At 40.3% G+C, this 14,381-nt stretch overlaps 1 protein-coding gene across 5 annotated transcripts in view; it reads right to left on the bottom strand.

Annotated features, from left to right (window-relative positions):
• Window positions 1-1,803: 1,803 nt before the first annotated feature.
• TECPR1 (tectonin beta-propeller repeat containing 1) overlaps window positions 1,804-14,381 on the bottom strand; it is an 88,865-nt gene continuing 76,287 nt past the window's right edge. For all 5 annotated transcript variants that reach the window (XM_072597823.1, XM_072597822.1, XM_072597824.1 and 2 more), the window contains 3 exons: window positions 12,370-12,476; window positions 11,910-12,029; window positions 1,804-3,943 (listed from right to left, as the gene is read on the bottom strand). In XM_072597823.1, the coding sequence (XP_072453924.1) occupies window positions 3,743-3,943; window positions 11,910-12,029; window positions 12,370-12,476 (428 nt within the window). In that variant the 3' untranslated portion in view covers window positions 1,804-3,742. The remainder of the gene's footprint in view (window positions 3,944-11,909; window positions 12,030-12,369; window positions 12,477-14,381) is intronic.

Genomic DNA, 14,381 nt, shown 5'->3' with positions numbered 1-14,381 from the left:
TTCTCTTTTGCATGCTGTATCTTGATGTAAATATCCCCTGGAAAGCAAAACAGGTTGCATCCCCTCCTTAGCTCTTTTCATCCTTTCTGATGGGACTTGGTAAACTTAATTCCCTTGATTCTCAGAGGGTGACATATAGCTACAAACAGCCCTTTCCTTTTTTATTTTTCATTTTTCCCATGAACAGAAATTGAAAATTCTCTCCTTCCACCCACCCCACCCCCAAATTGGGAAAAAATACAAATGAAATTCTTGTAGCAAATATGCAATCAAACAAAGCAAATTTCCCAATAGCACTGGAAGCCATTTCTCCTTGTTATGCACAAAAGGTTTAAAAGGATGTCTTCAATTATCACGAAATCTGTTCAGCGTATGTGCATGAAAGCTGAGGGGTGACTTACAAGCAAACAAGGTTGACTTCATCCATTTTGCACCACAAGATGCTCAGGACATCTTTCCTAGACCAGCTGCTATTTATCTGGATAATTATTTAAGAGACTGTAAATCCATGACTTACAATCCAATAAATATAAAATGACAAGGGAGGGTTTCATAGCACTCAGACTGGAAGTATAAATGAGATAGGGGTGAGGTTGTGAAAATAACTCAGTAAGTGGTTTCAATCTCTGACTTTCTATTCCTCTTCTCAGAATTCAGACCTGAATACTGATTTCTTAGACAGATACACAAGAAGAGTAATCCCTGAAGCCTGCCTGGGGCTGGGGGGGGGGGGGGGGGAGGGGAGGGGGAGGAGGAGGGTGACATGATCCTTTTGCCTCAGAACTGGAGGGAACTTCAAAAGTTAGGCCATTCATTTTGAGATAGCTGTTAAGAGATCTATCATTTTTACAAGCCTAACTTCTACCCACTAATGTTCTGCTCTCAGGGGCCATGCAGAGTAAGTCTAATCCCTTTTTCACATAACGGTCCCCTTCAAATGAGATCTTTTATCAAGCTAAACATTCCCAGTTCCTTCAACTTACTGTAGTCACGAAGTTCTGGTTACAGGGCATGGGTTGTATTTTGGGATTGTAAATGTTTTCTGAAGCCAGCTTTCACAGACTGTTAGAAACACAGAATCCTGGGCTGTAAATAGCTCAATCATTTATCTGAACTACCTCTTTCCTATGTACGGACAGATGACTGGTCCTTGGGTAGGCTGTTTAACTCCCTCCCACAGATTTACAGCATGAATGTACATTTCCTAAGTGGTATATGCCAATTTTCTCTGATGCTAAAGCTACAAACTTCCTCATACAAATAAACAGCTATAAAATTAGAGGAGGCCATCTGAAATCAAACTAGAAAATCTTCCTAGCAAAAACACTGTGTGAAGTGACCCATGGAACAATTTTTTTCCGAAAATATCTGATGTAATAGCATACATAAATGCAGAAAAAGGTAGTTTGTCAATCATTCTAAGCTCCCCACAGTGCACAAATGTACATGGGCCCTCTACATTTTATGTAATAATATGTATCATAAAGGAAGTGGCCTTGATGAACAAAATAAAATGCACAATCATTTTATTTTGGAATATATTTTATTGACTCAAAGAATCCTGGAAATTTGAGAGAATTTGGTAATGTTGAACATGTAAACATTTGATTCTCAAAAGGGAAAAAGAGTAAGTTTACCCTTCGAGTGAGTGCAGAGTTAAAACCCCTAAAGGAGTTTGTTGAGAACAAATAGAAATTGATAGCATAACCTGGAAGTAACATAATGCCCATTTACAAGGAAATCTTGAAATGCAACATGTAAACAAGATAGGAAATCGACCCACTATAAGTAAACACGCATCTCTCTTTTTTCTTTTTTAAGCAAACCATCTTGAATAGTTTTCCATTTGGGACATCCAAACTACATCCTGATGTCAGAAATATCAGAAGACACAAATACATGCAAAAAAGACATTCACTTCAGGACTTCAAATCTGGTTATGAGATGAAGTCATAAAGCAACCTTTCATTCAAAATTCTGTTCATGTGTAATAAAACACAACACAGAGGAATGTAATTAAATATATGCCTGTCCTCTCTCCTAACAACAGAAGAAAATAGATCAAACTAAAAGGATGATGATTCTTGGCAAAGCTAATTACAAATCAGCTTCCATTTAATCTTAAAATAATAAGAGAATGAGCATTTGTTTCTGATTCACAGCACATGCAAAGGTCCCTAAGTTTGGAAAGACAAACTAGAGAAGACTTCACCAAGAGGATATAAATCTGACAATGAAAAGACAGAAGAACTCTCATTGCCCCTGTGTAAAACTGACCAAAACCAAGAGCAAATTAATCAACTGTTTTAACTGATTTATCAGTTTAACAAAGTGCACTGTGATTCAGCTGATGGAATGGGGGCAGTGGTTTTCTGTTTTTCTGGGTAAAACATCAAGCCTTATCCCATAAGGGCAGTTTATTGAAGAACTCAAAAAAACGAGTATTACTGAATGCTCATGGGGGATGGTCTGAGAAAAACAATTCCCCTCTCCCCCGCAAGGTGTCTAGTTCTAAAATTTACACAGTCTTCCTTCCTTGGCCTTAGTGTTATTTGGTTATAATAATATAAGTTAAAGACTACTTAGAACAATGTTGATTCAAGTTTTTTGAACAAACTACAATTTTCTAAAACTCATCTCTCTTTCTAATCTAATGTCATATCAAATTAATTCTTTCTAAACATGGCAGCACATTCCTTTGCAACAAAACAAGGAAAATTCAGAAGTATTATGTCAACACACAGACATGGCTGAAGTAAGTCCAACTGTGTGATGTTGTTTTTTTTAAACAACCACTTCATTAACTGATTGTTGCTAGATTAAATCTATCCATTTTTTTGTTTTATTTTTAAATCCCACTCTATATGGAGTTACAGCCTAAGTGAAAGAGAAAGAAGAAGGGAAAAGAAAAATGAAATAAGACAACAGTGAGGGAGGGAGGACGGCTGTCTAGTTGTTGCCTCCAATCTCATAATTCTCCTAACCTTCCTTCCCCACTGAATTCCAGTGTTAGGCTGTAAGAAATACTAGGAGCTTAGGCAAACTGCGTGAGCATGGACATATCATGATCATTGCTGTGACGCTGCAGCTCCTAGCTCAGAAATGATTCAGTCACAGACAGAGACAAAGGGAGTGGTCAGTGCTAACAACTGTCCTTCCTTTACCTGCTGGGAGGGAGAAGTCCTCCAAAACTCTTTCCTCCAACCCTGGAATCTCCTCCTTGTCTTCAGCTAGATCCGTCTGCAGTAAGAAGGCTGTTCAGGGCCCAGGGCTCTGCCTCCCCTTTGTCTAACAGGACACGTTCCTGTTTGTGGTGATAGTTTAGTAGAGAGCGAGCAGTAGGGAACAAAGGAGCTATTTGCGATGACTGTGTTTCTCCTGGGGAAGAGGAGCCGATCAGAACAAGGATGGAAGTAAGGGTAGGACACTCCATGAGACATGAAAGATAAAAGACATTTGCCAGATTTGAGACAAAAGTGCAATGACACAAAAATTCACATTTCCGAGGTGGTGGGGTGGCCTCTGAAGTGGCCACCTCCCTCAAACCTTGCAGAGGCTCTATGCCTATCTTCTCTCCCTGGACAAACAGTAACATTCCAATACAAGAATAAAATAAATTTCATTGTAAAAGGCTCACAATAGTAAATCTAGACCCTACAAAATCTAGCAGCAAAAGGGAACTGTTGCTGATGAAACACCCTCCTGTTTCAAGTTCCCTGCAGTGGGCAAAGCTTGTCTTGGCTCAGCAGGTCACTGCACTGCCATTGGCCGCTTGTACTGAATTCATGATGAGCATCGTCTTGTTGAAGAAGCGGCTCTCTCCGTTCCCATCTCCCTCTTCCAGGTCCGTTGTCCTTGAGAAATTGTCTTCTGCTGTCTCCTGTGACACACTCTTCAGGGCTCTGGTGGTATTGGCCCGAACTGAAATGTGGTCCCATCCTCCCTAGTAGAAAAGGAGGACATGTGAAAAGATACAAGGGCAGGAAAGCGAATGAGAGTTGAGTGCTGGTTTTGTTCATTTGTTACCAAAAGCTGGGAGTGAGTTCCCAAGTAGGAGTAGGGGTAAGAAGAGCCAGTAAAAATAAAGGAATCATGGGCAGGTTCTCAATCTCCTGACTGAGGGATGCTAGATTTAAGCAACAGAATGAGACCTGTTTAAAAATATATATTTTTAATAATTACAACCATTTATTTTTCCCTCTCATCACCCCTCCAGCGCATGTGTGTATTTGTGTGTGTATAACAAAAGAAAAACAAAACCTTGTGACAAATATGGCATCCAAGTGTGTAATTCCTGTTATTCAAGGAAGCTGAGGCTGCTGGATTGACTGAGCTCAGGAGTTCTGAGCCAATATGATGGGCCCCTGGGAGCTGAGGGTCTCCAGGCTGTCCAAGCTGGCCGACATTGGAAACCAAAACTCCCATGCCAGTCGGCAGCACGATGGAGTCCTTGAGTGGCCACTACACTTTCAACCTGGGCAAGTTAAGGAGATTAGATCTCAACCTCCCCCCCCCCCCCCAAATCCAAAACAACAACAACAAAAAACAAACATGCACGACAAAACAGAATAAATTCCTACTTCGTTCATTCTGGACATGGCAAATCTGTGGATTTCTTTTGCTTAAGCAAAAGCCTGAAAAAAAAAGCCATGCTTGTTTGTCTTATGTGACTTGTGTTTTTCTTTTTTTTACTGGAGAGAGAAGAATTTGGGGGAAGAAACAGGAACCAAAAATAGTGTTACCAAAAAGAAAGAAAGAAGGAAGGAAAGGGAAAAAAGAAAGGAAAGACAGGGCCATTGAAACATTTTATTAGAGTGAACAAAAGAAAACAGAAGGAGGTTCAAAAGAAAACAGGCATGTAAGACAGCTTTGAAAGTAACATTAAATTTGCTATAGTCTTTTAAAAGCAAGTTGTTTGTAAATTAGAGATTCATATAACTTTTTTCTGTTCTACCATGTATATAAAAATATTAGACGCATGACTGTTAAATTTAGAATAAAAAAATTTGATGCAGTTAGAATAGAAAGACAAGATATATTGGGGGAAATTCTGAACATCTCTGACAAAAATCTAAGATCCAAAATACGTAAGGAATTAACAAAAATCTGTAAGAGACAGTCATTCTCCATTAGATGAGTGGACAAAAGATACAAACAGTTTTCAAAAAGACTGCAAGCTATTGAAAACCATATGAAAAAATGCTCTAAATATGAACAATAAAATAAAGGCAAATTAAAACAAATCTCAGCTATCACCTCACTCACATTTATCAAACTGACAAAGATGGAAAATGTTAATGATGTGGGAAGCCAAGCACACTCAGCTACTGTTCATGGAATTGTGACAACTGATCTATTGCAGGAAACAATGTGAGAAAGGTTATTACTTGACCCTGTGTGTGATCCCATTCCTGGATCCTTATCTCCATACATCGGAGGGTATCTACCTCCTCTGATGTGCCTCCAAGAGGCCACAGAGAGAAACAAGGGTCCTATATATGCCCACATAGTCACAGCAACGTACTTTTTAATAGCGAAAATCTAGAAGCAAATCATGTGCCCAGTGAATGGGTTATAGCTGAACACAGTATGGTAAATGAATATAAAGGAATATCATTGTGTCATAAGGAATGACAAACAGGAAGAAACTTCTGCAGAGTGAAAAAAGTAAAAGCAAAATAACTATACACAGTGATTGCAATAAGATAAATTAAGACGCCACAATAAGGCTGAAATCGTTCTCTTCAAAGTCACCAACAATCTCTGAATTGCCAAACTGCAGTCTTTTCTAAGGTGTCATTCTTTTAGATCTGCCTGCTGCACGTGACGCTGCTGACCATCCTCTCCTCTGGATACTCTCCTCTGGGTTTTCAGGCTCCCTCTCTTCTGGTCCTCCTGTCCATGTAACTGCTCCATCTCAATCTTCTTTGCTGACTCATCAGCTACCATGCCCCATAACTGTGAGTGTTCCCAAACTTCTGTCCTAGGCCCTTTTCTCCCTCTACACTCTCTTGGTATCCTAATTGGGTTTCATGAACCCATCACCTCTATGCACATGACTCAAGGATCTATATAATCCAGCCCCAATCTCTCCTCTGAACTTCAGACCTGGATTACCAATTGTCTCCCAGACCTTTGAGAGAAGGTCTCATGAAACTCAACAGTCTTACTTAACCATTACCTTATCCCCTAAACCCTCCCCTCTTACAGACTTTTTTTTCTTTTGGCTAAGGTCCCACAGTACTTTTCAGCATTATCTGGCATTCCTCACTCTTCCTCACCCACATCCCATCAGATGCCAAACCTTCTATTTCTCCATTCACATCTTTCACTCCCTAACCCTCTCTCCATGCACACATGCACACAGCTACCACTCTGATTCAGGCCCTTACCCCCCCTTTGCCTAGATTATCACAACAGTCGCTCATTTGGTCTTCCTGACTTAAGTCTCTCCCCACTCCAGTCCATCCTGTTGAAGTAATTTTTCATAAAAATCAATCTAACTACATTATCTCTCTACTTAGTCAACTCTAGTGATCATCTTCTGCCTGTAGAGTAAAATATCAACTCCTCTGTTTAGCTTTTAAAATCCTATACAACCTTGCTCCAACCTATATTTCAGCCTCACTGGACCTCACTTCCTCTGCCACATGCTGCAATCCAGTCAAACTCCTTCTTTCTGCTCCTCATATGCTCCATCTCCAGCTCCCTGCCTTTTTACCAGCTATGCTCTATGGCTGAGAAGCATTCTCTCCTCTCCTCCATCTCAGAGTTCCTCTCCTTTTTTCTTTTTTTTTTAAATTTATTTATCTAACTTTTAACATTCATTTTCATAAAATTTTGGGTTCCAAATTTTCTCCCCATTTGTCCCTTCCCCCCACCCCAAAACACCAAGCATTCTGATCACCCCTATCACCAATCTGCCCTCTCTTCTATCATCCCTCTCTGCCCTTGTCTCCATCTTCTCTTTTGTCCTGTAGGGCCAGATAACTTTCTATACCCCATTACCTGTATTTCTTATTTCCTAGTAGCAAGAACAGTACTTGACAGTTCTTCCTAAAACTTTGAGTTCCAACTTCTCTTCATCCCTCCCTCCCCACCCATTCATTCCCTTTGGGAAGGCAAGCAATTCAATACAGGCCATATCTGTGTAGTTTTGCAGATGACTTCCATGACAGTTGTGTTGTGTAAGACTAACTATATTTCCCTCCATCCTATCCTGCCCCCCATTGCTTCTATTCTCTCTTTTGATCCTGTCCCTCCCCATGAGTGTTGACTTCAAATTGCTCCCTCCTCCCACTGCCCTCCCTTCTGTCATCCCCCCCACCCTGCTTATCCCCTTCTCCCTCACTTTCCTGTATTGTAAGATAGGTTTTCATACCAAAATGAGTGTGCATTTTATTCCTTCCTTTAGTCGAATGTGATGAGAGTAAACCATGTTTTTCTCTCACCTCTCATCTTTTTCCCTCCACTAAAAAGTCTTTTGCCTGCCTTTTATGAGATAATTTGCCCCATTCCATTTCTTCCTTTCTCCTCCCAATATATTTCTCTCTCACCCCTTAATTTCATTTTTTTAAGATATGATCCCATCTTATTCCATTCACTCTGTGCTCTCTGTCTCTGTGTGTGTGCATGTGTGTGTGCGTGTGTGTGTGTGTGCGTGTGTGTGTGTGTGTGTGTGTGTAATCCCACCAACTACCCAGATACTGAAAAGTTTCAAGAGTTACAAATATTGTCTTTCCATGTAGGAATGTAAACAGTTCAACTTTAGTAAGTCCCTTATGACTTCTCTTTACTGTTTACCTTTTCATGGTTCTCTTCATTCTTGTGTTTGAAAGTCAAATTTTCTTTACAGCTCTGGTCTTTTCATCAAGAATGCTTGAAAGTCCTCTCTTTCATTGAAAGACTATTTTTTTCCCCTGAAGTATTATACTCAGTTTTGCTGGGTAGGTGATTCTTGGTTTTAGTCCTAGTTCCTTTGACTTCTGGAATATCCTATTCCATGCCCTTCGATCCCTTAATGTAGAAGCTGCTAGATCTTGTGTTATCCTGATTGTATTTCCACAGTACTTGAATTGTTTCTTTCTAGCTGCTTGCAATATTTTCTCCTTGACCAGGGAACTCTGGAATTTGGCCACAATGTTCCTAGGAGTTTCTCTTTTTGGATCTCTTTCAGGTGGTGATCGGTGGATTCCTTGAATACTTATTTCGCCCTCTGGTCCTAGAATCTCAGGGCAGTTTTCCTTGATAATTTCATGAAAGATGATGTCTAGGCTCTTTTTTTGATCGTGGCTTTCAGGTAGCCCCATAATTTTTAAATTGTCTCTCCTGGATCTATTTTCCAGGTCAATTGTTTTTCCAATGAGATATTTCACATTATCTTCCATTTTTTCATTCTTTTGGTTTTGTTTTGTGATTTCTTGGTTTCTCACAAAGTCATTAGCCTCCATCTGTTCCATTCTCATTTTGAAAGAACTATTTTCTTCAGTGAGCTTTTGAACCTCCTTTTCCATTTGGCTAATTCTGCTTCTTAAAGCATTCTTCTCCTCATTGGCTTTTTGAACCTCTTTTGCCAATTGAGTTAGCCTATTTTTCAAGATGTTATTTTCTTCAGCATTTTTTTCCTTTAGCAAGGTGTTGACCTGCTTTTCATGCTTTTCTTGTATCTGTCTCATTTCTCTTCCCAGTTTTTCCTCCACCTCTCTAACTTGATTTTCAAAATCCTTTTTGAGCTCTTCCATGGCCTGAGCCTATTGAATATCTATTTTGGATGTTTGGGATACAAAAGCCTTGACTTCTATGTCTTCCCCTGATGGTAAGCATTGTTCTTCCTCATCACAAAGGAAGGGAGGAGATATCTGTTCACCAAGAAAGTAACCTTCTACGGTCTTATTTTTTTTCCCTTTTCTGGGCATTTTCCCAGCCAGTGACTTGACTTCTGAATTTCCTCTCCACACCCACTTTGCCTCCAGATCCACCCAGCTAGCACTTGGGGTCTGAGATTCAAATGCTGCTTCCCAGCCTTAGGGCTTTCGGTGGGGGCGGGGCTGCTATTCAGTGTGAGATTCAGTTCAGGTGCTCAGGTGGGGGCAGGGCTGCCACACGGGGCTTAGTTCTCTCAGGGGGTTTATGTGGAGCCCTTGGACAATGGATCCCGGCTCCTGCCTGCTTTGGGAGCCCCTGTCTGCTGCTGCCTCTGCTGCTGCCTCCCGAAGGGGGCCTGAGTTATGGGGACACCTCACTCCCCTCTCGGCCAGCCAAAGAGACTCTCTCACTGACCTTTGGCGCCTGTGGGTGGAGGGACCTGCGTGGCTGCTGGAGATTCTGTCCCTGAAGCCTGCTCGGATCTGCTCTTCTCTGTGCCGCACGGCCAAGGCAGGGCTGGGCTCGGCTCCGGGTCCGGGGCACAACGGACCTTTTGCGAGAGGTTTTCAGGGCTCTCTGGAACAGAAATCTCCTGCACTCTGTTGTTCTGTGGCTTCCGTTGCTCCAGAATTTGTTGGGAGTTCTTCTTTACAGGTATTTTATGGGCTTTGGGTTCAGAGCTAGCATATGGGTATCTTTCTACTCCGCCATCTTGGCTCCTCCCCCTCTTTTAGGAAGCAGCAGCTTCTGCAGGAAGTCTTTTCTGATTCCCCCTAAATGCTGGTGCACCTCCCCCAAACTACTGTGCTTTAACTACTTTGCAAATATTTGTGTATCCTCACTTTATATTTAAGCTGTATGTATTTACACATGTGCTTGCTGTCTCCATTAGACTCTAAGCCCACTGTGAGTAGGGACTGTGCCATCTGTTGTACCTGTGCCCCCAGAGGCCAGCACAGTGTCTGATACACAGCAGGTGCTTAACAAATACTTTTTGACTAAATAATTGGCTAATATCGGTTCCATAGGAGTAAGGTTAAAACATATTTCCTTTCTGTTAAGGGTTGAAAAACTAAAATTTGAAATTTATATAAAGTGTCAGTCAAAAATCCCTAGGTTACGTGGTGTTAATTAGCTTTTTAAGGAAATTATTCTGTAGTTAATCATCAAAATAAAAAAAATGAGAAGTTCCAAAAAGTACAGACAAAAATATTATATATAAATTTTCAAGACTATTAATTATGTACAGCTTACTTTTTAAAAAGTATAATAAATTCTCTATGATGCTTTCAATGCTATTCTATTTGTCTGTTTCTCTGAACTTTTTCCTATTTTCTTCTGTGAATTCTTTTAAATGACTCAATGACACTTCCTTCTTTTCTTGGGCAATACTATAATATTCTCCATCTTTCCCCAATTAAAAAAAAAGAATCGAAACTCTCTGTGATATTCACCAAAAAACCCCAAATCAATCAATCCACACGTTGTTTCATGCCCCAAAATGTGAGTCTCCTTCTGCATCTGAGTCTGTTACCTCTGTCAGGAGGTGAATAGCTCATTCCATCACCGATTCTCTTTAGTTGTGGTTGGTCACTGAATTGACCAGAGTTCTTAAGTCTTTCAAAACTATTTTTACTTAGAATGTTTACCTGTTTTTTACAAGACAATTACATTGTGATGATGTTTACTGGAAAGTGAAAAATGCGTCAAAACAAAATGCGTCAATAAAGAACTAAGATTAGGATATAGACTAATTTTTTTTCTTCTTTTCGTAAATTTCATCTTCAATTGTCATTTGCCAAGTACTGATTAGATGATGTATTATGATCTTTCCTTTTTCTAAAAAATGATCTTTACTTAAGGATTCTAGAGCTAAAAGGTACTGAGAAGCCCACTCCCTACCTTTAGATAAGGTGTCCAAACCTCTCAGAAAGGGGAACTTCTAGCTCTTACTAAGGATTGCACACCCACATTCTGTAGGCCACTGTAGTACTTCAGCATCCCAGGGATTTTTTTGGCCCAAATCCCTCCTGCTGTAATTTCAACCTATTTCTCCTTTAGGGACCTCTGTAAACAGAAAATAATCATTTAATCCAAAAATAAAACTTCTTGACAGATCTGGTCTTTTCTTCTTTAGGCTAATTGACCCAGTTCACATGAAGCTACATGAAATAACAAGGATTTCTAGCCCAGATGACTACATATTCTAAAGAAATATATAGTGACTGGGCTTAAAGTGAGGGATATGGAGAAGTGAGATGGTTTGTCCACAGGCAAAATTACAACTGGGACAACAGCAAAACAATTTGAAGTTCTCTTGAAAAGAAGTGAAGAGCTCTTCACTTCCCCCTACTCCATACCAGGCATTCTAGGATCTTCCTCTTGACTAATAGCAGGGATAGAGGCAAATGATTAATGGGGAGTATTACTGCACCTGGCCGTGCTACACATGACCTCAAACTCACCAGATCTTAAGACTGGGGGGCGGAAATAGGTGTGGACAGGGGTCTTTATGGTCTTACTGAAAAGTTGCCACCCAAATGTCTTAGGGTGGAGAGAAGGGGGAGAGTCCCAGAAACAGGTTTCCCAAATTCCAGTTTCTAAGATATCTTTCCCACCCCCCATCTCTCTCTCAGTTTTGTCAAGGTTTCAGCTGGGAAGGTGGCACCTGGCAACCAGAATGTCCTCCACCCCCTCTCCATTCTTCACCAGGTAAGTATGGTGAGTAAACATTTTAGAGGGTAACTCAGTTTTTGAATCTTTGCCAGGTGCTCAGGGAAAATATGTTATCACACACAAAGCTTTGCCTTCAAGTGACTGAAGAATTCAAACATACACTAATTCCATGTGGTGGAACTCTACATAACTGTACACAAATGTGCTATGTCTGACAACATAACTGGATATCCTGTGGTTGTGAGACACTGGACTGCTAAGTCCCAGCACTGACCAAGGTAGAGGGAGCTGCTTTGCCTTAGATCCTCTGCAGGGATACCGCTGTAAGCTCCACCATCTTAAACTCAAAAGAAGGGGTGCACACTCACCCCAATGCCATAATCCCATCCTTGACCTTTGGGCTCCTGGGGCTGCACTCCTGTTCTATGACACACAGTCCCGCAGCTCAGGCTGTGGCTTCCTTGAACCTTATTGGCAATGACCCAGACCTGAAATGGAAGAGAGAATGAAATCCCTGACTTTCCTATTCCACTGAAACCTGCAGCTATGTTGGAAAAGCCTATGCAAGAGTGAAATATCATGAAAGGTGCTTTACATGGAGTAAAAGACAGAAGGAAGGGGCACAGCTCAACTAGAAATAAAGGAAACCATGATTGGCTCAGAGGGCATATCTTGGGCACTGAGATAAAGTAGGAGGGAGGTCATGAGCATGCAGAAGAGATTCAAATCCTCTGGGTTCAGGTTTTAGCTTTCTCTAACACACCCCAGGAGCAAGTGTCCAACTGAAGGGCTTTTAATGACCTTACATCAGGGAAAATGTATGCCAACCTGGTCCAGTGGGCCAACAGAAACTTTGCGGACGTTATTAGAGACGTGGTCCCAGCTGGATCCTTGGGGGTAGCTGGGGGTGATTCCCTGTCGGTACCACAAGTTGCCTAAGAAGAATAAGTAAGCAGTTAGTATGAGGAATGTGTTACTTACAAAAGGCACTGTTCTTCATCACCTGAACAACAAAAGCCAAATCCAGACCCACTGAAACTGCTTATGGACAAGAAGGAAAGTCACTCCCTTTTCCCAGCTTTATGTTTTTGGCTTTCCCAGACTTAATCAAAGCAAGTTTTTTTTTTTTATAGCATGTTAGACTTACTTTTGGGGGAAACTGGTTAACCCTATTTTGCCCAGGCTGGAAGCACAACAGATACTTGTGAGCTTTGATCAGCACAGAAGTTTTAACCTGCTGTTTTTCCAAACTGAGCAGCTGGCTGGCCCTCTGCTCCCAGGGGCTTTAGGTCTGCTGCAATTCAGAGCTCAAGTGAGTTACCAACCTCTGCCTCTTTCCAGTAGCAGGGATGTCAGGCATGTGCCAACATACCTGATCAAGAATTATTACCTTGATTTTACAGGTAAAGAATCTGAGGCACAAAGAAATTAAGTGATCTGTCCAAGGTCAAACAACTTCCAAAGACAGATGCTCAACTAGGATTTGGATCAACTGAATTCTAGTCCATTGGTTTTTCTTTTTTCCTGCTCCCATACACTGTGCCAGAGAGTATTTCAGAATCATTTCACTGGGTTAGTGGCAGGATCTAGCGCTTCTTCTGATGGGCTGTCCCAGAATTAATTCCTGACCCCTTCATTCTAGTACATATGATAGAGCAAAAACATAATAATCTCATTTCTTATGGAAATGACAGACTGGAGGAAAAACTACCTTTATCTTCTACTTCCTTACCCAGAAACTCCACTAATTCTGACTGCAAGTTAAACCATCAGGAAGCATAAATTGAGCTCCTCATGCTCTTTCCTCTCACTGTTATTTAGCTCAGTTCTAGCAACGTTAGTTACAACCATCAGACAAGATAACAAAATCATAGGAATAAACACTGGCAAAGAGGATGCAAAATTACCTCTACAGAGAAGACAATGGTACACTTAGAATACTCTAGAGAATCAGCAAAGAAACTGATACAATTAATAACTACAGCAGGGCTACAAGACATAAAATAAATCCAGGAAGAGCTTTAGCATTTCTTTAAAGTACTAACAAAATGCACAAAGAAATAATAAGAGAAATTCCATTCAAAATAACTGTAAAGTTCTTAATATATGTGGACATTTACCTATTAAGGTACACACAAAATTTAGAATACAATTACAAAATTATTTGAAGACTGTCAAATAATTGAAGAGAAATTTACTGCATGTGGTGGGACCATACTAATAGAATAAAAATGCCAATACTCCCTAAATTAATTTACATATTTTGTGATAAACTAAATTACCATGCATTACAAAGTAATGAACTTCATTTGGAAGAATAAAAAGTCTAGAATCTCAAGGGGAACGAAGCAGTAGCCAGCAGAACTACTTGGTACTGGTACAGAAAAACAGATCAGTGAAACAAATGTAGGCAAAAAACAGAAGTAAATGAAAACAGTAATCCAGTATCAGATTAACCCAAGTAAATAAATTACAGGGGGGAGGAACCCTTTTTAAAATAACTGCTAGGAAAACTAGAAGGCACTTTGGCAGAAAACAGGTTTAGACCAGCACCTTACACCATTTACCACAATAAGCTCTAAATGGTTATATGAATTGGGTCTAAAAAGTCACATCATAAAAAAATTGAAGAGAACAAGACAAATTCAAAATTAAGAGTAAGGTAACAATTTTAAAAAAGAAACTTAATTTTTCCCCAACTACGTGTTAAATCAATTTTTTAAAAAAAATTTAAAAAAAAAATTTTGAGTTCCAAATTGCATCCCTTTCCCTTCCCTGAGATGGTAAGTAATCAAATATAGGCCACACGTGTGCAATCACATAAAGCATTTTCATATTAG

This window comes from Notamacropus eugenii, chromosome 3 (genome assembly GCF_028372415.1).
Source record: "Notamacropus eugenii isolate mMacEug1 chromosome 3, mMacEug1.pri_v2, whole genome shotgun sequence".
In the NCBI taxonomy this organism is placed as follows: domain Eukaryota; kingdom Metazoa; phylum Chordata; class Mammalia; order Diprotodontia; family Macropodidae; genus Notamacropus; species Notamacropus eugenii.
This window is presented reverse-complemented; position numbering and strand designations above follow the sequence as displayed.